Raw genomic sequence first — 23,948 nt, forward strand, 5'->3', positions numbered from 1 at the left:
CTTATTAGGTGACCCAAAAGGTCTCTCCCCTACGATTTGTGAATACCAAATCAAAATCAACGTGTTGCTGGTAAATGCATATGCATGAAATCTTTCAAGGCATCCTGGCTAAAATAGCTAATAATAAACCTCACATCATTCTTGAGAAAGCAGAACAGGAAGGGAAAAGGAGCCAACAAAAATAAAACATGCTTCTGCAAAACACTGCCTATGCAAGTTAGCATCAGCTACATGATCAATAGGTCACCCATTATGTATGGTATTTACATCTGATCTGCATTACTGCACTGCTGTGCTGGAATGGCCAACAAGGCTCATATCACTTCCTTCATTAAAATCTGCCTTCATATAAAATTTACCTTGATTTATGAGTTTGCATTCAGTGCTGTACATTTGAATGTAACACTGCCAAACTTTCTACAGTATTCACCTGCTGGTTGTAGAGCAGAGATATTTCAAGATGAAAACAAACTAAAGATGGTTGCAGAAGGCTTGTTATTATCAAAGAATGGAAAATAATAAACTTGTGCATATGGCCAGCATTCTGCTACCATAATGTCACTATTTATTATAATTTTTTGTTACTGAAAAGTAGTCTACACACCCTCTATTTCCTTAATCCTGAATTTATTAACTCTTTCACACAGATACACACACATACAATTATTCTTTTGCTTTCATTAAAAAATGTTGAGGGTGGTTTCCTTTGTATCGGCTGAAGACAAACTTATTTGGGTTTAGAATCTGGAACCTCAGGTCCTTTCACTTTCTTTCAAATGTACACATTTCAAATTCAGATAAGCCCACACCCAAGCTCAGTCCAGCCCTCCTTATCAGGAAGGTGAATTTTAGCTTCTCCATCATTTCAATGTTAATTCTGTGGCATCACAATAAAACTACACATGCTCCTTGAAGGCATGAAAAATCTCCCTCCTAACCCTTAAAAAAAATCTGTCAGTTATTCCTAAATATAAACCTGGCTAATAACAAGTTCCATAAGTAATTACACAGCACAGAGCACACAGAGCCTTTCCTTTTACTTCATTAATGCTATATGCTTCAAGGGAACACTGAGGAGTAGCAGATTTGTAGTATGAAATGAGAAATTTTCAGCCAAGAGCTTAGGAAAGGAGGGGCAATAGAGAAGGTGAGCAGAAGGAAATACTCAGCAGGAATGGAGAAAAAGAGGCCTCACTTGACAAATAGATTTTACCCTTTCTGTAAATCTCTTTGCCTCATTCACCACTCTGAAGTGTATGACTTTGAGTTCTTCTCAGCAAGTAGCCCCTTGCTCCTAAACATTTAGCTTTGGTCTGTCCAATGACTGCAGATTTATGCACTTGAACTCTTTCACTTCCTAACATTCTGTAAATAAGCCCCATCTGGTCTATCTCTCCTTGTGTCCAAGCCTCTTCTCCCCGAATGTAAGTCATACAGTCTCAGTTAGCTAATGCCTCCCTTTAAATAAACCAGACTTTTCAAACCTTGATCTAATGCCTAAGCTCTTTATGTCCCTCGAAAGAAGACTCTAACAGCTGCTCACTGTTACTATACACTAGATCAAGTATTCAGAGATGGATCTATCAAAGAGGTCAACTCCCTCCTGACACCACATTAACTAATCTGCTGCTATTTTAAACTTTGCTTAGCTTTGTTATTACTTCTACTTCACTGCACCACTTGACATAGACATAGTGCATTTCATAACCCATTTACCCAATTGATCAAGATCGTTCTGTGAACAACCTCATCCTTCTAAATTTTAACCATTCTGCCTATTTTAGCATCATCTGATAACACATGATAGCACAGTATAAATCATGAAGAAAATGTTATCATAAATCCAGCCCTCTAACTACCTGCTTTTGGCCACAAAACCAGATTTGTGTCTTTTCTTTATTGTTTGCCATATAAGAAACAAGGGAATACTCTTGCTCATTTTTTAATTTCTTCAAGCCTTTTTAATCTGGGTCTTCCTATTGACTTTGCCACAACAGCTCCCCTGACTGAAAGGATTACTTGGAAGTTTGATGCTTCCAAGATCAAGTCCCTGTTCTTTACCTGTCTTAATAATTTATTACTGAACCTGTAGATGCAGAGTGTCTAGAATAATGCATCCCGTGAAACTTTGTTAAAAGTCTCTGAAAATCCCAATATGTCTGCTGCTTCCCTCCTATCTAGATCAATATTTATTTAATTTAAAAAAGGAATCCAATTTGCTTGACATGATTTACTTTCCACAAATCTATGCTGACTTGCATTATGATGCTGTACTCTTATTAAACTGTATGCAACTGTAGCCTTAAGCTTGCTAGCAAATGTGGTTTTGAGACTGCATTTATAGGCAGTAGTATCCTCTGAGAGGCTGCAATGCCCAACAAGGATTTCACCACATTCTTATTACCACACTGGTCAGCTATTTTCCAGCTCAGACTGTTTTCCTTTAAAACAGCAAAACAACACTGACTCTTCTCAAATTATTTGATGCAAGCTCTTATTTCAAATATGTATTCACACTGTGAATCATAGTCATGTATCAGGAGTCTCACTGTGCCCAGCATTACAATTCCTGCTTAGAAAGAGTCTTCAACACCCAGGGAGTTTAGACTGTGGCAACAGTCCCACCACTGATCTTATTGTTGGGTCTCAGTGAGAAGCCAGGCCAGACCAGCAGAGGCAGCCAATCAAAATGTCAGCAGCACGTAGCTGTACGAAGGAACAAGCAGCTGCAGGGCTTCCTTCTGGCTTGTGTTCCTGTCCCAAATCATGCTCCACACTGTTCAAGTGACCCTAGGCAGGCTGTTCCTCCTGTGGTGACATGAAGCCCCTCCACCTTTGCCGCTGCTCACTGCTCTGATCCCACGTTTCACCAGGAGGCTGATGCTCAAATGCAGTCTCAGGGTATTGTCTGCAGCACCCTGGGTCCTATCTGCTCTGATAATGGGCCATGGTCACTTTAGCAAGCCGACGTGCCAACAACACATGCCACTTCAGCACTCATCTCCTATGGGCTTCAGCTCCCCACTCTGCTACTGTCACTGAATTCTGCACAGCTGCCTGGGGTAAGTTTCTGTCCAGTACTGATAGAGGGGGGCAAAACCCTCTCTGCTTTCTCATTCACTCCAATTTGGCAGTCACCAAAGAATTTCCAAAATCTCATCCTACCAATGCACATTTTCCCAGCTATTTGTGCAATGAAGTTTCCATTTTTATTCTTCCTCCCCTCCATTTCCTCTTACCATGCACTAACAATGCACTGAACTGAGCTCTTACTGATTTTTTTAGAGGACAATTTGTATACATTCAATAGTCAGAATGGGCTGGAATATCTTGGTATGTACTTGCCAGACTGGCATTCATCAGGACTGTGAAACAGAACAAAATCCCACTGCAGTAATGAGGCTTTTTAACCCCTTTGTGACAGCACAGCTAAATGCCCTTTCAACCCCATGTATAATGCCATCAGCTGGGCACAGAAACACAGACCTACCCAGTTCCAAACATGACAGGAATACAGAATTTATTTAGGCAGTATCAAGCTGTTTTTGGTATTTCTCCTCAAGTACCCTACCTTGAACTCCATAGGGGTGTACTTCTCATTCTTGGGGGTTGTGTTGCCCTTGTAATGGAGATGGTTGGGAGTGGTTGGGTGGATAACAGTGGACTCCTGGGACTGCCTCTGGCAGCGCTGGCAATACACGTAAATCACAAACGTTAACAGGCTGGAGCCGAAGAAACAGGAGACCCCAGTGGCAATCAGATGGATGAGACTAAAACCTGCAAGGGAAATGACAAGAGATGCTATTTTTAAAGAACAGCCCTTTTCCCTCCCCTGACAAGACCACAGGTGCAAATCAGAGCAGTGACATCTCGGGATCAACATTAATAAGCTGTTGAAGCCAGACTCTTACGTTCTAACATAAACTGACATAATCTCCCTGCAAATCGGTCTCCCCACTGCAGCTCTGCCTTGTGCAGTTTAACAGGTTCATGCATTGTTTTCTCAAAGCTCCCTCCCTGTCTCTCCTCTCTCCCCTCTATTGATATTGAAACTAAACATTATGTTAAGCTGACAGCTAAAGAAATGAGCCATACAAACAATGCACATTAATGGATTCCAAAGCATGTGCGTGTCATGGAAATAAGGGGATAAAAATGCTCAGTGTTTCTCTGAAGGGGAAGGAAGGGAGGGAAAAGCACTTTTTGTCGGCTGCCCAAAATGCCTATGGGACTGTGTGTGGGGTGGGGGAGATACACATTCCTCCCCCTTGTAATCCAAGTGTGCTCAGCATTCTTGCTTATTCATGGGATGGCATTGCCTTGGTTGGTCTGCGCTACCTCTGAGGTGTGTTTGTAGGGCTAACAGTGAAATAGGGGTCCTCTGGAGAACAGGAAAGATAAAGTGGACAAAGGAAAGGGGAACAGTGCTTGAAAAACACTTTTTTGTTGGCTTTCTCAGCAAATTGCAGAGATAGGAAATCAGTAGCAGGCAGGTGCTGGCTATAAAAGCCTCCTGCAGAGATCTCTCCATGTGGGATTGCACCAGCACTCTTCAAGGCCAGCACGGAGCTCTGGAAGGAGCAGTAGCTGAGCAGCCCACACACTGGCAAGCACCTAACTCACAGCTCTGACTGGTGGGGGAAGGCAAAGTCAAACAGCACTCTCGTTCCTCCCTCACCTCACTGAGTCTCACACCCCACAATAAAACACACCACCACCAGATCTCCTCTGACAACAGAACAAGCAGTAGAGACCATTAGAGCCACCAAGTTATCAAAGCAACCAGGGGCATTATGGGATGGCAAAACTTTATGACTGTTGTATCTTGCTATGTGCAGGGCGGACTAAACAGAAAGGAATCAGCTATTTGATTCCAAATGCTTTTCCTCTGCCTTTGCTCTGCCATCTTTCAAAGAGGAATGACAGAGGCCCTAGAGCCCGAGGGGACCCCCTGACTGCTGGCCCCAGGGTCAGTCACATCGCCTCAGTGGCGACTGCAGCGGTAAATTTCCCTTAACACTTAAAAAGCCAATTCATTTGGACAGACTGCTGTGTTGACTTGACTGTGTGTGGAGAAATGGGGCTGCTCAGAGAGTGGCTTTAAATGAGGCTCATTCTTAGTCTGATCACGGTGTGCAGTTTTTTGGTGCCATCTTACATTTTAAGTGATATCCTTTTCAGATAGCAGATTCTGCCCATTAGTCAATGGCTCTCGTCTAATCTCTAGTTAAAAAATATACTTCTGATTTTAAAAAGAACAACACCAGTAGAGTTCTACAGCAAAGTAATACACTTCAATCATAATTACAGTAGGGACCATTCAGAATTTATTAAACTGATGAGCTAGATTTATTTTTCAAACCACATTATAAAATTCCATTGCAAGATTACCATTTTCTATTGTTTTGGATGATGGTCCCAAAAAACCCAGCAGAAATACTATAATTTCCTACTAAATGTCACTAGACTTTTTAAAAAATAAATTTCCTTTCTAAAAACCTCTGCCTGTTTTGCATCACTCATGAGACCTAAAACATAGAATATGCAACTGTGTTCAGTAAAGCCACATGACATGCTACCACATTCTCCTCCTGCCCAGATTTGCTTATATTCCAGTGAATGTTTCATTTCACTGCCACATTTGCAAGTCACAACATAAAGCTCTCTCCTATTTCACTCTCACCTTTGAAACACCCATCTGATTTTTCAAATGAGTTTTGGCTGTATCTTAGGGGGGAAAAAATAATATTATTTTGTTTGCAGCATGTGAGTCCCCAGGGGAAAGCTTTCTGGTTCATCACTTTGAAAATATAGATTTTCTGAGATGCATCAACAGAATTTCTATTGATTGGCTTCTTTGCCAAATATTGTAGAACACTACATTAATAAATAATATTAGCTATGGAAAAATGTATATAGCAACAGCACGGTGGTGGTGGAAAAAGAAGGAAATGTGGGTACAGTGTATAACAGTAGAGTGCAAGTTATAGCAAAGGATCCTGGAATCAAAGCAGAACCATTGCACCCTCTGAGGGAGAAGGAGTGATGCAGGAAGCCAAATGTTACATTGCAGGAGCTGAAATCTTAATTGCATTGATTGCCCTCAGTTGCAAACTGAGAATCCACATTTCCATGCCACAGGTGGCATGCCTGGTTTTGCCATGATCTCTACAGGGAGAAGAGATTTTGGCAGCCTGAAGATCATCTAGATTTCAGGAAAGCAGGGATGTGATGCAAGCAGGAATTGGCATGGCCATTAGTGTGAAACTAGCATTTTAAAACATTAAAGGAACCTGCCATTTTCTTCAGTCTGCATTTTTACCATAGGGGCTCCCAGGGAGGTGGAAAAGTGACACTAATGGCTGGACCTTTCCATGTTACATGTTGAAAGAAGACACGGTTTCTGTGAGAGGTGAGAACTTGAATGAAAGGAAGTGCTTGGAGGACAAGTATAAACCTCTAATCTCATCCTATATCAGCAAAGGATCTGTTTAAGAGACCCTGTTCACTGAAATCTTTATAGGTTATTTAAAAACACCTGCTTCCAAACAGCTGGAGGCTTACAGTGGTGAATGGGGAATAACCCTTTCTTCCACCTGAACCATTTACCCTGGAGGTAGAGAGACACAAGGAATTGCTCTCTGGTAATTAATGACCCTCAGTGGCCAACCCAAACTTCCAAATAAATAAAAGTCTTGGACCTGATAAGTGGACATGAGATACATTCCTCCAGTCTGACTCAGACAGCAAGACTCCAGTGGAATTAAGGCTATCAGTGGGATATGAGCTGTATAGATTAATGGTTTGGTTGATACTGCACAGGGAGAAAAGAAGTCAGGTTAAGATAAAAATAAGATATATAGTTAGTGGTAACCTACCTCCACAGTTCGTGCTCTCATCGATGCTGGAGGCTGGCAGGATCACTAAACAAAGGAAAGAAGATTGGAGAAAGTTATCATTTTGCCATCCCTTTATTTCTTCAAGTAATTAAACCCTTTGTGTTTCAGACACAAGAAGGTGTTCATAGTTCTGCAGCAAGCTGAGAGTCTCTCTACATTGAATTATAGGCTCATGGTTTGAAACACATGCAACGAAACCTCTCCAAAGATCTTATAATTCCAATTCTGTTACTTGATCACTCTTTAGCTTCTTCAGTTTAGGGAAAAGATGTTAGCTGATAAAAACATGAAAAAGAATACCATTGCCTAGAGATGTCAGATTTTTAAGTCAGTGCAATGTAATCCAAAAAAAAGAACATGTGGAAAAGCATTATTCAGTTTAGACCCATATCAGATATTTGCCTGAGAGATTCAGTTTCCAGAAAGCACAGGGTGGAATATGCTGATGACCATCTGTCCATCAATAGTGTTGCTCTGTTAGACCCTGGATTAATCTCCCACCTTCATACCCCAATTATCTGTATCTGCCTCACCTTAATTCTTATCTCTTTTGGGATGCTTTTTGGATACCTGAAATCAACGACCTTCTGTTGCCCATATGCATACTGAGAACAGAGACAATTTTTATAACCCAGCCTAAGACAAACCATACAAGTTTAAAAGCTTCAATTCAGGTGAAGCAACACTAGTTATTCGTTACGGATCAAGGTAATTCTGTTTAAAAGAAATGCTAAGCTGCTTAAGGGAAAGCCATTTATCCCATGCCTGCCACAAGGGAATTTATAACGTTTATCTATTTCCTTGTTTTTCTAGAAACATCCAAGCCCAATTTTTAATAGAGAAAATCTCAGCCTACTTTGACAGTCCAGGCATGAGCTGCTCTCCGGAACTGGCCCACCCTGTCCTCCTGGATGACCCGGTACATACCAGGAATTTCATTGTAGAGGCACTCCTGGTACTGAGTGCTGTTTCCGACGCACTGGGAGGAGTCCGGGCTGTGCACCTCGCAGTAGCGGCTGCGGTACTGGATGCCCTCTTCATTGCACAGGCTCCACTCTGACCACTCCGACCAGCCACCTGAAATCCAGGGGCAGCAAAACACACACAGCGTCACCAAGAAGGAAAAGGATGCTTCGTACATATCAGACTTCTCCCATGCTGAAGGATCCCAGATCCTGGCCTGGCCTCTCTCACACATGTTTTCCATGGATCCTTAGCGGATTTAATTTTCTCAGTGCAAGCATTGCACTCTACTTGTCAGGTTGTAGTTCTCTTAATGTGGACTAAACTAACCCTTGGTGGAGCACTTCACAGAACAAAGTTGTCTTAAAACCTCCTACATCAGCTCTCTGGTCAAAGACATACAAGGAGCAGGGTGGGGCAACGTTGCACCAAGACGTCCAAGCTGTGATGTGGCCTCCCAAAGACACCTCAAGCAGCCAGCACGAATTAGAGCATTCACAGAGTTTTGCTGAGGTTCCTAAGGACAGGATTGAGCCTGCACTGGATCAGAAATACACAAATCTAAACCCTGTCCTCTGAGTTGTAGCACATGCTGATCTGTTGTCTGTGAAACAAAAAGGAAGGACTGTCCTTCAGCAACTGTACAGATTGCTGCCTCATGACTCCTTTTGTTTGTCAGGTCAACTTCCACATTGAAGAACCAAGTTCCTGCTTTTTCCATTACTTGAAAGAGATTAACCATTAGCAAAATTTTGCTTGACCAGCACCAGAATGCCAGAGCAATGGCCAGTGAACACACAAAGAGGAAGGAGTTCCAATGCAGTTGATACTGGGATGTCTCCTTATCCCCTGGCTCAACAGACATTGAATAAACGACCAAAAAACTTGTAACTGGTGGTGTTTCTGGTTGTTTTTTAAACATTTTGCAGCTGTGCCTTGCTCCCAGCAGCCTGGAAGCCAGCTGGAGCAGGGATGAGGAGCGGCTACCTTGGCAGGGGTGTGTGTTGCAGAGGGCCTCCTCGGTGTGCAGCCCGATGCAGATGTCCTCCCCGCTGGATGGAGCTGGGTTGGTGCAGGTCCGTGTGCGCTGGTAGTGCCCACCCCCACAGGTGGCTGAGCAGTGAGACCAGGGAGTCCAGCAAGACCACGAGCCTTTCACTGGAGGACATTGAAAAGCACAGACAGGTAGAGGCCATTGGTTACTCCTATCACTGTGACAAAGCTGGAGATCCCCAGTGTCTCACCTTGCACATCCACCCTGCCCACACTAGCTAACAGTTTCCTGCACCCCAGGACATTTGGGCCTGACAACAAGAACTTCACATCAAGAAAGGGTACAAATCCACTTCACTCTGTGGATGCAGAATGAAATCTATGCAGAAAAAGACTCTGCATCATAAAGAAACTATTCTTTGTTGTAGTCATTAATATTCACTGAAATATTCTACTCCAGTCTATTCCTTTCCTTTTTATAAAACAGCATTGCTGCTACTACTACTACTATTATTATTATTATTAATGTTATTAATATTAATAATAATATTATTATTACTAGTACTACTACTACTATTACTATTACTATTATTACTATTTCTACTACAAGGACTACTATGTTGTCTCCTGAAACTTCATAGCAACAGCAGATTTACTTGGGAAAAAAGCACTGTAGCACCAAAGTTGAGCTTATATGGCACCTTTCTGTGGGAGGCCCAAGTCCTCTAGTTGCAGCCTTCAGGAAACAGCAACTCAGAGGCATTGAACTAGGTGACCTTTAAAAGGTCCCTTCCAACCCAAACCACTCTATGATCTAAGCATAACCCCATAAGAGTTTAATAATAAAACTAGGGAGGAACTTAAGACCCCTGAATCCCCCAGCCCCCACCCACTAAACTGCCTGGTTTGCAGATCCACATGCCATTAATTCAGAAGATAATAACCTGATGACTTAGAGCAAAATAAACCCAGGATTTGTGTATACACATTGAGTGAGGCAGGGAAGGAGGGAGACACAGAGAAATAGTAATCATGCACTCAGAACAGATTGTAAAACATCAGAGTGTCTGAGGGGAGAAAACAGCACAGAAAAGGGGCACAGACATTAGTGAAAAAGCCACTGAGAGCTTCCAAAATAGTACTAATAGCTGCCTTTATAGTGCTAGAGTTATTTCCTTTTTATAGGCCATAGAGTGCAATATTTGGCACTCCTGTTATACTCTTGCTGCACATTCTGATCATATCTGCATTTGAATTTTATCTTTGTATTGAATTTTAGAATCATAATAGTACGACTATAATAGAGCATTTTCAAGTGTAGGCCACAAACTACATTGCCAGAGGTAGATAATTGCTGGAACTGCAAAGAGGCAAGGTAATTTGTGTAAGATCACTTAAATTTACTTTAGACAGTTATTACAGAGCAAGGGGAAGGATAAGTGAGAGAGAATACAGTAGTCAATGGTCTATTACTACTATTCTGGACCAGGAGTGCAACATAAACATGAGGACAAACTCGAAAACCAGGAAACCAGGCAAGAATACTCCCTGCTGGCTGTGCAGGAAATGGTAACTGATGTCAAGAGTAGATGCCCATCGCAAGAACAATACGTAAGCAGGAGAGGGGGAAGAAATAAGTGTTCACAAGAAGAACCACCACATCAAGCATCTCTATACAGTATTAAGCCACATTTATTAAGTCTGCCTTCTCATCATGGAGCAGATGCACCATGATGCCCTCCACTGGATGGAGCATCAAATCTTCCTGAAGCAAAGGATTGCTAAAAGCCACCATACTACTTCCTCTAGAGGATGTGGCTGTGTTACCCTCTGAGCTGAGGTGAAACCTAAGTCAGCACTAAAGATAATATATGCTGGTCATTACAATAACTTTAAAAAACATAAGGAAAAATTCCCCAAATTAAAAAAAAAAAAGAAAAAAAAAGAAAGAAGGCAGCTTAGAAATACTGATTTTGTAGTTGTTGTTGTTGCTCTATCACTAAGATTTAGGAAAACACCTCTGAATTTCATGCAGGAAGATGATCATGGTTACCTGGGCAGGGGTGAGGATTGCAGTCTTGGTACTCCATCGCTGACCCCACACAGGGCAAGCCACCATTTTTAGGTTCAGGGTTTGTGCATGTTCTCTTCCTGATTCTAAAGCCCAGCTCACAGTCCCTGGAGCAGGAAGACCAGGCCCCCCAAAAGGACCAGCCCCCATTGATAATCCGTGCAGAGGTCTTACCAGTCTTGAGGAGGTCATCAACAAGAGCTTCAAGGAAAACAAACAACACACCAAGATCCGAAATTAGTAATTTGCTGAGCTTTTAAAAAGGGGTTCAGCTTATGAATAAAATCAGGATCTATGTGCCCTGCAGAATAGTTTCTGTTGAAATCCCTTGGCAAGAGGGTTTTTTTTTTTCCCAGAGCTACAGCTAAACTAGATAGAAAAAGAAATTTGTAGGCATACAAACTGAGTCTGCTTGTAACCTTGATAAATCACCTCCCTGGGCAGCAAACTGTGGCAGTCCAGGCTGTGCCCTCAAGATGCTGCCTTGCATCACAGCAGTCCTGCAGGGAACAACCTGAGAAACAGCGCGCAAGGGGAGAAAGAAAAGACACACTATCCTGAGAACAGCTCTTCTCTTTTTTACACCCTCATTACTTGCCTGTTGTCTTTGGGGCAGCCTAGCAGGAGCAAGAACAAATCTACACACTGCCATAAGCACAGAGCTCACGCGTGTATATGTGTGTCACGGGGCACTCCCCATCCCTGCCCCTCTGCAGTGACACCAGTCGCACATGTTGACACTACTGCAGCCACAGTCAGGGGCTTGTTGTTCCGAGAGCACCTCCCTTGCACCGCCCCCCCTAGGCCTGCCCCGGGGTCCCTGTGAGCTGGCAGGACGTACAGTCAGTGTCACACACTGCAGAGCCATCGTTGGGGCAGAAGCGACTCTCGGTTTTCTTCCTCCCGAACTGCAGCTCGTGGGGGTCGGACAGCTGGGCCCGGCACGTGTAGCGGAAGCGCTGCTCCTGGCGGGCCCCGTTCTGGGTGATGTTGACAGGCATCCACGGGGTCCAGGGGGTGTTCCTGCGCACCTCTGGGCAGCTCTCCGGGTTGCAGGTCTTGTATTCCTGCCAAGAAGGAAAACCACTCCCTCCTTACTTACTAAACAGCAGCAGCCTAACTGGCAGAGGCTTATTTACACTTCAGAAAATAACGGGGGTACTCTCTGGATCTCAAACAGTCCCCATCCACCTTATCTGACCTCACAGGAACAAAATGTGGTGATTATGGAGGCAGTGTGCTACATAGGTGGACCTCAAGGGTAAACTGCGCTTGCTATTTTTATGTCTCCCTCAGGTTTGTGTTTCTTTGCTGACTCAAAGTCCTGTGGGGCTTCAACAGCCTGTTTCATTATCAGCAGGAGAATAATTCTGGCAAGAGATAATAATAACAGCAAACAAGTTTTCTGCTCTGACCCTGAGATGCTCTTCTCAGGTCAGCCTAGAGAAGCCTCAAGAGGACAAGATGTCAGTAAGGTCTATTCCTTGAAAGTTTATAATTTTACTTTTAATAGTAGGGTTTAGAGTAGATATTTTACAGCTATTTTTGTTTGGTTGGCTTTTCAAACTCTCTAGTGAAGGTTATGAACCATTTGCCATCCTTGGTCTAGAGCAGCCATTGAGCGCACACAGCATTCTGGCTGGCTGGGAATGGGGGATTCAAGGGTTTTACAATTCTTATCAGTAACGGGAGGAATTCCAGTGACAAACATTTGTGTTCTTGATTTAAATTAACTAAATGAACAACTCTCTTCTGGCAGAGGAGAAGAAATGTAATGCTTCAGGGCTTCATGATTCTACTGTAAATGCCAAATAATGCCAAATATCTTGGTAAGAAATGGGAGGTTCCAGATCAAACCTGCTTACACTGAAATGAAGCCCCACACAAGCTGCATGAAACAGCTGCTGGAACAGCAGTGGGAAAGTAAAGAGAACAAATGGGGTGTTGGACCTGTTGTTTACTCAAGTGTGACAGTGCAACTCGTTTTTGATGTGTGTGTGGCCTCCTTGACTCAACAGGATCATCCTTGGGAGTGGGACAGAAGAAAGGAGCATGTCTAGAGCTTTCAGGTAAACGATTTGATATCAGCCTACAGAGGCCTAAGGAAGAACTCAGTATACAAGTCTGTCCCTAAATCTGCCACCCCTCTGTTTCCAAGTTCATTTCAGCATCCTCTGCAGCAAAAACTGAAGGCAGCATTTTCTTCTTGCTTGAGAAATAAAACCACAATGGAGAGAGAAGCTAAATACCCCATTCCTCAATGCTACTGTCAATAAGTACTGTCAATAACCCCTCATGCAATGTCAGTAAATAATACATACCACAGCACAGCCTGGACATGTGTTTCCATTTTCACAGGACCTCTGCCTTGAATGAATCCCTCCGCCACAATTCACGCTACATTTATTCCAGGGTCCCCAGGAAGACCAAAAAATCGGTAATGGACATGGATTGTTCTCATTACAGAATCTGAAAGAAGAAAGTGCATTGCTTAAAAAACTCCATGTCAGCACATCCAAGGGAGGAAACGGTGTGGGACACAAGACTGCACACTGCATTTGGGCACAACTGATGCATGCACAGAGCCAGCAGTGGCTGACACAACATCAGATTAGCAATATTCCTGTCCATGGAGAGGAATGTAGCCTTTGTACCAAATGGGAGTGACTAATCAGGCTGAGCTTGTTGGAGTAAATGGTTGAGATCAGGTTTTCTGAAGTGCTATGTCTCAAAACTTTTTCACAATCACTGAGTCTACAAAAGAGCTCATAAACTGATGCCCAAGTGTCAAAAAGAGAGAGTGGATAGCAAATATTCTAAATGGGATGACTGGTGGAAGGACAACTCAACAGTGATCTGTCACTAATAGCAGGTACTAAACACCTCACAATCTTCTTTTTACACAATCTGGCTTTTACTGCTGCCTCAGCCCTAAAAAGCTAGAGTTTGCAACTGGACCCTATAGGCATCTAAAGGCAGGCCCTAAGTGAATGCTATTTCATGTTTTGTGTCAAAAGTAACTGTGATTTTGTTCATCTTTTTAATCAATATTGTTCTCAAATTTAATCAGATAGAACTGCAACTGACTCAGAGGTAGTCTTTAAACCCAAAAAGAACTGTTGTGAATGGACACAAATCAAACAAAACATTAAAATGTCTTGAAACATGGAAGTTAAATGAATTGCTCTTTTTATTCTGAGAAATGCAGAGACATATGTCTTAGTGACCACCCAAGGGACAAGCAACAGCCTATTGCCAAGCACAGGTGACCTTTCATGAAATGTCAGGCCTGGAAGGAAGTTGGGATGCCTTGAAACATGTATTTCACGAGGGGCCAAGCTTGAAGAAGGGTTATAGTGCAGATGGCTCTGTAGGTTCAGAAAGTACTAGCTTTTTAGTAATTTTGTGTGAAATTTTCATAGTTTAGAGGGGAAAAAAGATGGTTTTTTGATACCATACCCTGCAAAAACTCAAGCCTGAATCTGTGAGTTAAGCTGTATTTTGCCTTGAACTGCTTTTGGAGCATCAGCACAAGTAACAGAGCCTTGGAAATGGTGCAACTGGCAGTGAGTTGCATATACTCAGCTGCCACTCCAGGGATGGATTGGAACGGAGTAACTGTGTCCATAAACTCTACAGTGCCAACAGCAGGCACAGCTTCTGCCTTCGGGGAGGAGGTCAGCCCTCTGTGTGGGACAGGAATACCTGCAGAGGTCAGAAGGGTCCTGCTTGGGAGTGAGAGCAGCTCTGAAGTGTCTGATGTTCACAGGCTCACTGAAAGAGGGTGTCCATGCATCCCTCCCACGCTCCAGGATTGCTTCCACTCTGCACTTTGAGCCCAACAGCCTCAATCTGCCTTCCCAGCACCACTACAGCCACAGGAGTGAACACACAGCATCATGGCCAGCCCTTACCTTTCCTCCCTGCTCTGTCCAACGCAGACCCTGCCCCCGTACCGGGGAGCAGGATTGCTGCAGGAGCGCTGCCGGACCTGGAAGCCGATCCCACAGGAGGTGCTGCATGGGGCCCAGGAAGACCATGGTGTCCAAGCGCCATTTCTAGCAAAAAGGGTGAGAGAGAACAACTATGGGAGAAGTGTTGAACTCACGGGAGAATAGATCATTCATTTCAACCAGACTTTGTATTGGGGGAGTTTTTTAAAAGGGATTTTCAAAAGTGCCTAGCAGTGGCCTAACTTTCCTCCCTTTGAAGTCTCTAAGAATTGGAAAGGAAGACAACTAAGCCAATGCCTAATGATTTTGAAAACATCTCCTAGAATTTACTGGGCAATAGTGTGGTTAGTATAATTTTCATTGACTATTCCCCATCATCTTCCCCATGTATCATAACCCTGCTCTTCTGACCCACTGGCTTATCCCAAAGTTGTATGTTCCAAACTCTTCTGCATAAAGAGTTCTGGTTTTGAGGATACGAATGCCAGTTGTGCTGAAGGATATAAAAAACCTACCCTCTGCTAATTCAGTAGGTACTGATGCTTTAAATCTTTTACAGCAACACCACTGCCAGCTCCCATGTTTTTATCACAAACCTCATAATATCTTGTGTTTTCCTAAAGCCTTCAGCATTGAATCCTATTAAGTGGAAATCTGAAATTTCATTAAAAATAACAATAATTGCCTCTAGCTTTCATGGCCGCCTGCAGACGTCACTGTAGTGTGACCTTAAATCTGTAGCAACCAGAGGCAATTAAGAGCTCAGAGGCAGGATCGAGTTTCATGGTTTAATGAGTGATCACATCTCTGCTGAACAGTGGTAAGACAGCCTGAAGCCAGGGTGATGTAAAACCGCCCAGTTCACACCTCAGCGCTGGAGACGTTGGCAAAGCTCCTGTGAGAGGCTGAGCACGTGCAGGTGCCTAAACGTGTGCTTACACAGAAGCCAACATATTCATCTTTAAAATCTTGCATCTATTAAAGCTCACCTTCCTCTGATTTGGCAGCACTGGACCTTGAAGCAGGAGAGGAGGAACCATATCTCATCCATTCTGTGCTGCAGGTTTCATTTCATATGGAGCCAGTGGTAACGCTCTGTCTTATAAAACTGCCTAATCTTGACACTTCAGTGCCTTAAGCCAAAAAATATCTTTCCTTGGTGTGTTTTTTTATAAAGAAAAGCCTTTCAAAAAAATCTAGTCAAAAAACAACTCAGGTGCTCTCTGACTCTTGAAAGCTAAGCTTGAAAACAGATGTTAATTTTCAAAGCATTTACTGAACTAATAACACTGCTGGCAAGACGTATTTTCTGGCATAGCACCAATCAGGGCAGAGGATGAAAGTTAAAACCCACATTGCCCTTCACAGTTTTTGTATTTTTTATCAACTCTTGCCTGTTCTTGGCAGCTTTATTTCAGAACCCTGTTAGATCTTTCCCCCCTCCTCTTCTTGTTCTCTTATCCTACTCCCTCTCTCCCTTCCCGTCTCCCACCACAAACAAGGTCAAAGAACAAGAAATCCACTCATATAAAAATTCTATTATTCCATATTATTCTGCCATGTTTTAAACTACCTACTACCTCCCCACTCTTTACCCCAAAAGAATGATTATATGTAAAATTATGAGAAAAAAAAATCAAACGGAAGGTTGCTGTTACTGCTGCAAAAAGGGCAAGTAATTTCCACTAAAGAAATCCTCAAAACCCCAACAATTCTCAACACCCATTTGTGTTTCAGGATTTTTAACAGAAATAAAGATACCTTCCACTTTCAGATCTCCAGCTTTTTAATAGAACTCATCTTTAAACATCCTACTCCCTCTTTGCAGAAAGAAATCTCAATGCCATATGAAGTCAATTAAAGGAAATTTGAGGGCTGAAGCGGATGTAAGATGACCAGATGTCCCTATTTTTCAAACCATGCTGTTTTCGTGTGTCTTAAGATTGAATAATCTGTTTTTCATCCCCTTCTTAGAAGCTGTTCCTGCCTTAAGAGGCATCAGAGCAGTGCTGAGAAATCCATCCCACTGGCATGTTTTCCATTTGTCACTGACAGAGAAAGCCTGCTTGGGAAAGGCTTTGCTTAGCCCACAGTGGCAACACAGGGGTAGGAATGACTGCACACCTTTTGGGCAACACAGCCCATAACTGCAAGGAGAAATGCCAATTAAAACATGAGTATTGCTGAATTTTTGGTGCCAAGGCCAGCACTGATCTCCAGGGATGAGTCAAGAGACAGCTGTCCTTAATGCAGTGAATGTTTATGGAGAAGATAAAGTAGATAAAAACTATATTGACCCAATATTTACCAAAATCCTGTCTGCCCCCACCCTGATTAAATAGTGCTTACACTACTGCATCATCTTCCCTTGAGTCATGACATGATGTGATCTGAGGGTGGTGGGGCACCACAGACACAAACACCATGGCTATGTTTGGGCACCCTACAGGAGGACATTTATTTTCCATACTGCCAGAGCTGAGCTTCAGGCTCCCATGGACAGGCAGTGCTTTGGCCCCAGCTGAGCTGCCTGTGCTGCTCCAGCACCATCCTGGCAGTCATCTCCCACACCTGCTGGCTGCCAGAGGATGAGCCAGAGGATGAGGAGCTGCTCTCACCTGCACAGCAGACAGCCTGTGCTGCAGACAGGTCACAGACTCACAGAACAAGGCAAACAAGCCCTGCCTGGAGCTAGGCTCAGCCCCGTCCTTACAAGTGTTGCTCTGAAGGAGCTCTGCTTGGTTTTGGCAAAGTGGCCTTGGAACCCAAAATCTGAAAAATTATGGGCTTGTTGATTTTTTCAGTCTGCTGTTCAGCTGGCTGACAGCTACCTCTGCCTTACTCATCTCCTCCTGGATGGGTGGACTACTCATTGTACAGGTGAAGGAAACCAAGGCACAGTAGAGTGTACAGTAATTTGGGGTGTTCATCTTCCAAGAGCCTTGCCTGAGGGCCCTTCACTCAGAGCACTTGGGTTTCTTCATTGTACACTAACTTCAAGCTGGACCTCACACACCTCACACTGGCTGGGATACAATGGCATGGTCACAAGGAAAGAGCTAAGCTGTGGATACACACAACTCTTGCTCCCTTGAGAAGCACAAAGATGCTGAGGTACCTTGAACAATTTGCGACCTCAATCCTGGCCCCTTCACAGCTGCGACCTCCACAGCGAGGACGAGGGCTGTCGCATGAACGTGATCTACACATACAGGAGCCTGTGCTGTCCCCATCTGAGTGCTCACACAGTTGCCATGGGGACCAAGGCCCCAATCTTCCATTTGTTGTCAGGTTTTTCACCTAATTTTAAGAGAAAAAAAAGTCATTAATAGCAAGTTTACATTTCTGGAGACAGTCCCACAATAGAAATGCCAAACAAAGCTGCCGGGGGGATTAGGATGCATCTTAGATGGGAGCTGTCTGTGCTTGTGAGCAGGATTCACAACAGAGGGTTGTTTTCAGACAATGCCACATCAATATTTACCCTCCAAATTCCACGCTGCATACCTAACATGTGCACACAGGCACCAAGCCGACCCAGCCAGCACCACACCAGGAGCAACATCCATCTGCCACACCACATAAACACCATGCTCCCTTCTCCACACTGCACAGATTCAGCCTTTCAAGCAACACAGTGGCCTGTACTGACTGACCCCACTCCATCATATTCCAGCCTCTGCAGGGCTTCTTGCAGAGTATTTTCCAAGTTAGTGTTCCTATAACCATAGTGACCAGCTGAGAGGCCTTGCTGAGTTGGTGCTGCCCAAACTTGCAGTAACAATTATTTCCCTTTCTAAACTGAGGCACAGTCTAAATGGCTGAAGAACAAAAAGTGGACATGATGGTGACTAGCATTAATGCTGAGGATCACATACAGAGTAAGAATTACTACAGAGTAATTATCTACAGAGTAAGAATTCATCTCAAGACAATTTATAGACCAGACCATACTGCTATCTGTTCCCTCTGCCCTTTGCTTCATGCCTGCACAGCCCTGAAGAGGCTGGGACTTGACAGTTTCCTGCATGCTGTAGTGAAGGAAAAACAAAGTAGTACTGGCAGACCAAGAGCATGAGAAACAGAACTGTTCCCGGGCTGTGACAACCCTCCAGCAGACAGGGTGTCAGAGCTTGCTCTCCATTTGCTTAACCAGTGCTTCCAGGAGAGCCCGAAGCCGAGGGCTGGGAGACCAGATTGCTGGGGCCTTTGCCCCCAAGGCTGTCTGGAGAGGATGTGAGCAACTTGCTTCTCCTGGAATCCCTCCTGGCCACTACTGCCTTCTTGTGCCCACTCCACCGCTACTGCAAAATCTTGCAGCCCAAGACCATGTCTTGAAAGCTTCCCTGAACACCCCTGTCCTGGCATCGCCTCTGCTACTGACCTGAGAAACACGATGCAGAAAGGGATTGGTGCTGGCCCTGCCAGCCTACAGCTACTCCCTTGTAAGAGCACAGCACCATGATGCACTTCTGCCCTGCTGGCTCCCTCCATGCTCCCCACCCCATGCCCCATCCCAAAGTGCCAGGCAGATGGCACAGATGGTGGTGCCTGCAAGCAGCTCATGCCTGTGGGGTGACCCATGTGGTGGTGGGGTGCTCAACAGCTTTGGTAAAAGCCTGCAGCAAAGGCAACACTGGATTTGGCCTCAGTGTTGCACGCAACAAAGGGTGAAGGCAGGAAGAGGCTGGGTCTCTGGCAAGCAGCCCTGGCCCCAGATCTGAGCCAGCTACCCTGACAAACCCCACAGTGCCATGCTCCACTGAGCCCTGCTGCCAGCAGGATCAGTCCCCTGGGCTGCCCCAGAGGGGGAGTGATTGGCTTGGCTCTGCTCTACAGAAGGCACAGAGGGGCTGTGAGCCTGCTCAGCAGTCATGCAGGGAGCCAACCACAGCCAGGGGAGGAGTGCTTCCCAGCATTCATCCTCTGAAACATGCTGCTCTGTGCTTATTCTCCACGATTGGCACTACGTTAAACACTCCGAATGTACCTCCGGTGGGTTGTCATCTTCCCCTCTCACCCATCTACAGCAGCATCAAAAATATGCAGCAGTGGCATGGAAGCAATTTAGATCTGATACTGCACTCCTCAGGCTGCAGCTGGGGGTTTCAGGCATCTGCTGTAAGCCTTTGTTTGCAATAGATTATCATGTAGTTGTAAAAATTTGCTCTGGGCTGAAGGTTACAAGGCAAGATGCCCACGGAGGAGATCATGGAGCTTTGTTGTTGTTGAATTTGCTGTTTTAAACATTGTTTAAAAATCAGTACAGCTGGGTTTCTAGAGGTTGGAGTAGGGGAATCAAAATAAGTACTTTGAGGTATTTAATACTAGATTTTTATCTCATTTTCCTCCTGCCTTAGAAAAGTCATAATCCAAGTATTGGATCATTTCTATTCATTTTTGAGCCAGAAAGCCTTGCTGATTCCAGCAGGGAGTTCTGTTCCGAAATCAATGGAATGATGTGGCCCGTGGCATCAATTAAAAAAAAAAGCAAATAATCATTGGCTCATAAGTGATACTGGGAAACAACCCAAAAATTAAACAAATAAGCAACCATAACCAAAGTGCTGAGATTTATAAACATGTCACACTGTGAGTGTGGGAAGTTTTTATACTTAAGAAATTACATATGGATTATCATTCCATCTTTAAATCCACAAAAATATCTTCAAAAGAGTAAACTTAGGAAGTGGTATAAAAACCCATATGCACTGATCTTTTTCAGGAATACCTTTATAAGGCAAATCCTTTGAAGCCTACACGGTGCCCATCAGGCAGAGAGGACATCTTTAAAAACACATCTGATCAAATGCCCTTCTCTCACCTGACAATATTGCCATTTCTGGAATTCTTGTCTTTTTTAAACTGCCATACTCACACCAAAGACCGAATCTTTTTCTTTCTTCCTTGGAGAATCTAAAAGGACAAGTGCAGGATCTAAAAATTCAGACTGACCACTCCTAATCTCTGCTACCAGGATATTTTCCATGTTTATTCTGATATTACAGGTGAGACTGGAAGCATTCCTTGTTCCTTCAATCAATCTATTCTTTATCTTGGGATTCAGATACAAACTGCTTATAATTTTGCCAAGCTTTAATTAATCTGGAAGTTGCCATGATAGCTGTTTGATGAAAGCTAAAATTCTTGCAAAGTTTCAGTCAAACTGCTTAAACCATTCATAAAATCAAATTTAGAGGAAAAGACTGTTCATAAGTTGCAATATTTTCCTTGAAACAGACTAGTGTTCAGAGCAAGGAACTGAACTTTATGTCCTTGTAACACCTTTCTGCAATTCCCATGAAAAGCCATTCAAAACTGTCCAGAGTATAAAATCACTGGGACATGGGGAAAATTCAGTTTTCAGAGATTCATGGATTTTAATCCCAGCACCCAGACTCTTCTGTGCACAGGAGATGCTTCAGTGTGGGCCAGAGCAGGACCACCCTGAGCACTGCAGCTCTGAGCAGCTGAGTCCACATGAATTGGCAGCAGGGTACAAGACACCCAAAAACAGAGTGGGGAAACTGCCACTGATAGCAAGAAAATGAGGTAGCATGGAACAGATGCAATATGAGTAAGATAGGGGTTTGCTGGAAACACAAAGTGGGACTGGGATGAAAACCTGGAAGGAAGATGATTGTTTGGCTCAGGATATGGATGATGATACACTTTACTGGGAATACTCAATTCCTGACTTGCCAACCACCCGCAACAGTGACACCATGAGCTTGGTTAATAGTTTATTAACTAAGCTAAAGTTCCTTTCCTGCTGGTGGCTCATGTTGGCATCAGTAAGATACCACAAAATAGGATGCATCTGTTTTTCTGAAATCAAAGTGCACCTCACTCCCTTCTCCCAGGAAAGCAAGTATAATCCTGTATCAGGACTCCCTGGGATACTATGGACACATACATGGGAGAGCAGTTTAGTTTGTGGAATTTGTGTGCTACCATTTCTTAATGTTAAATTGGTTGAGATTGCAACCTCAGTAACCCTTAGGAGATTCTGGATGTTATCTAGTAATACCATACAGTAACCATTACCCCATGTAATATGTTAACACTGCATGATTAAGCCTCCATCTGAAGTCTCTTAATATTAAAGCTGGATAGTGGAGATCTATAGCACAATGTAGTGCTGTACAAAGATGTTCAGACTAGCTCTGAACAAGCCTGTTTGCACAAGAGCAGCAGTCAAGTTGTGTTAGTGTTGTGGTTGACTCATACAAATGCCTGGCCCATGTAGGATATAATTCAATAATATGCCAGTTCTGGCTTTAAAAGTTGCTGAATGCCAGTCTCTCAGCTGTGCCAGGACATCTGTTTGTGGGCTAGGCTGCAGAAGAACTCACTGACATTAGCTGGGTTAGGAAAAGTTTATTTGGGAGGGGTGCTTTTAATCTACACCATTTCACACTTGACTGTGATCTCACATACAGCTGTACCAGCACAGCTGAGTGCCTGGTGCTCAGCCCAGAAAAGCAGGGCGGGAAAAGCCAGGACATCTTATGAGAGTAACTCATCCAACTAAACTCACAGACAGGTCTTTTGCAGGAATGAAGTCTGGCATTGGGTCATTACATTCCCCTTCCCTTTCAGTGCTCATCTGCACATGCTGTTCTGGACCCTTGCTTCTTTGTCCATGACCTTTGTCCTGCACTGAATACAAGGAAATACTTGGATATTGCTGATGCAGGTGTTTAAATGAGCCATCCCACTCCATGTCAATGTGAATTCGTTCCAGTGAGTGGCAGGGGTTAAAGAAAAAGGAAGCCCTTGCATGTGGATTTTAAATAGCTTGGCAGCCTGTCAGTCAAAGACAACAAGGCTGACACATGTAACAGAATAGGAGCATCTACACAGAAAATAATCTACAATGGAATTTTAAAACAAATGTAAAATGCACCCCAAGAGCAGTCAAAGCTCCTGAATATTCTGTGCTGGATTTTTATGACCTTGAAACAATGACCTGGAGTAGTCTGTTCCCTAGTGTGCACCACAGCAGACATGTTCAAACTAGAGGATTAACACCTCACACACCTATCAACAGACACAGGCATTAAGCAGGATGAGATAACAGCATGGGCAATCAAGAAGCACTGCATCCCAGTTCAACACAGGAGGGTTATAAACACACAAGCCTCTGAATCCAGCAGTGAAAAACTCAAGCCTGCCAAGCTGAGGATGGATTGAAGTAATGACTAATATTTCCTGGGAAAATATCTTCGGAGTAAGGAAGATAAGGGGAATAAACATCCCAGCACCTCCAGACAGAAATAGCGTACTGAAGATATAACCCATCCAGCCCTCTCTCCCTATCTACTGGACTTAGCAGTATTAACATGCTAATTGATGTTAGATAATAACAATGAGCATTAATGACAATTTCTCCTCCACCCTCAATTTATTTAACAAGACTGCTTTTTCATTCCCAGCTATCCTGGAGGTACAGTTCAAGCAGCAGGAATTATACTCAGCCAGACAGCTTCTGGGGATCACAGCCAGGAACTGGATATTGTCATCAGAGAAGGGTGGGTGGCTGGGAAGGGAGCTGGAGAGTCAACTCAGACTGATTCAAGAAGAGACATTTATTTTCTATTCCCATCTCTTGGAGACCAGGACCAGGAAAAAAGGCCATCTCTTTGCAATATCATGTAGATATCCCTTCTACACATACACACATCACTATACATAAAATTTTTCCACTGCTTCCACTTACTGGGCACTCAGTAATATTTTGGGTCCAGAGGCTCATGTTGGAGCTGTCCTCAATGGTGGTGCATCGCTTCTGCTTGCTATCCCAGCCACAGTAAGGGTCTCTGGCTCCCAGGCATTCCCTGCATGTGCAAAGACAAAAGATTAAAGCCCTTTAAGACTGTCTAGCTCCAAAGACATGTATTCAAGTATAGTCCTTGTATGTGACAGCTGTCAACTGCACCGAGGCTCAGCAGAAGAAACAATTTCTTTAAGCAGAGGTTTACCTGCTTGGAAGGGGGGAAAAATGGATAGGAGGGCGATAGGACACAAAGCAAATATCACTCATAGAAGCTGTAGATTAAAAATCAC

The 23,948-nt window shown here is 43.7% G+C and overlaps 1 protein-coding gene across 1 annotated transcript in view; it reads right to left on the bottom strand.

Annotated features, from left to right (window-relative positions):
• The window catches only part of SEMA5B (semaphorin 5B), a 179,212-nt gene that overhangs the window by 15,414 nt on the left and 139,850 nt on the right, over positions 1 to 23,948 (bottom strand). The window contains exons 12-21 of the mRNA XM_059476326.1: positions 23,602 to 23,719; positions 17,998 to 18,179; positions 14,841 to 14,984; positions 13,248 to 13,395; positions 11,768 to 11,993; positions 10,909 to 11,127; positions 8,850 to 9,020; positions 7,827 to 7,976; positions 6,879 to 6,923; positions 3,572 to 3,777 (exon numbers count right to left, since the gene is read on the bottom strand). Of these exons, the coding sequence (XP_059332309.1) occupies positions 3,572 to 3,777; positions 6,879 to 6,923; positions 7,827 to 7,976; positions 8,850 to 9,020; positions 10,909 to 11,127; positions 11,768 to 11,993; positions 13,248 to 13,395; positions 14,841 to 14,984; positions 17,998 to 18,179; positions 23,602 to 23,719 (1,609 nt within the window). The remainder of the gene's footprint in view (positions 1 to 3,571; positions 3,778 to 6,878; positions 6,924 to 7,826; positions 7,977 to 8,849; positions 9,021 to 10,908; positions 11,128 to 11,767; positions 11,994 to 13,247; positions 13,396 to 14,840; positions 14,985 to 17,997; positions 18,180 to 23,601; positions 23,720 to 23,948) is intronic.

The sequence above is a fragment of the Ammospiza nelsoni genome, chromosome 7 (assembly GCF_027579445.1).
Source record: "Ammospiza nelsoni isolate bAmmNel1 chromosome 7, bAmmNel1.pri, whole genome shotgun sequence".
Lineage (NCBI taxonomy): Eukaryota > Metazoa > Chordata > Aves > Passeriformes > Passerellidae > Ammospiza > Ammospiza nelsoni.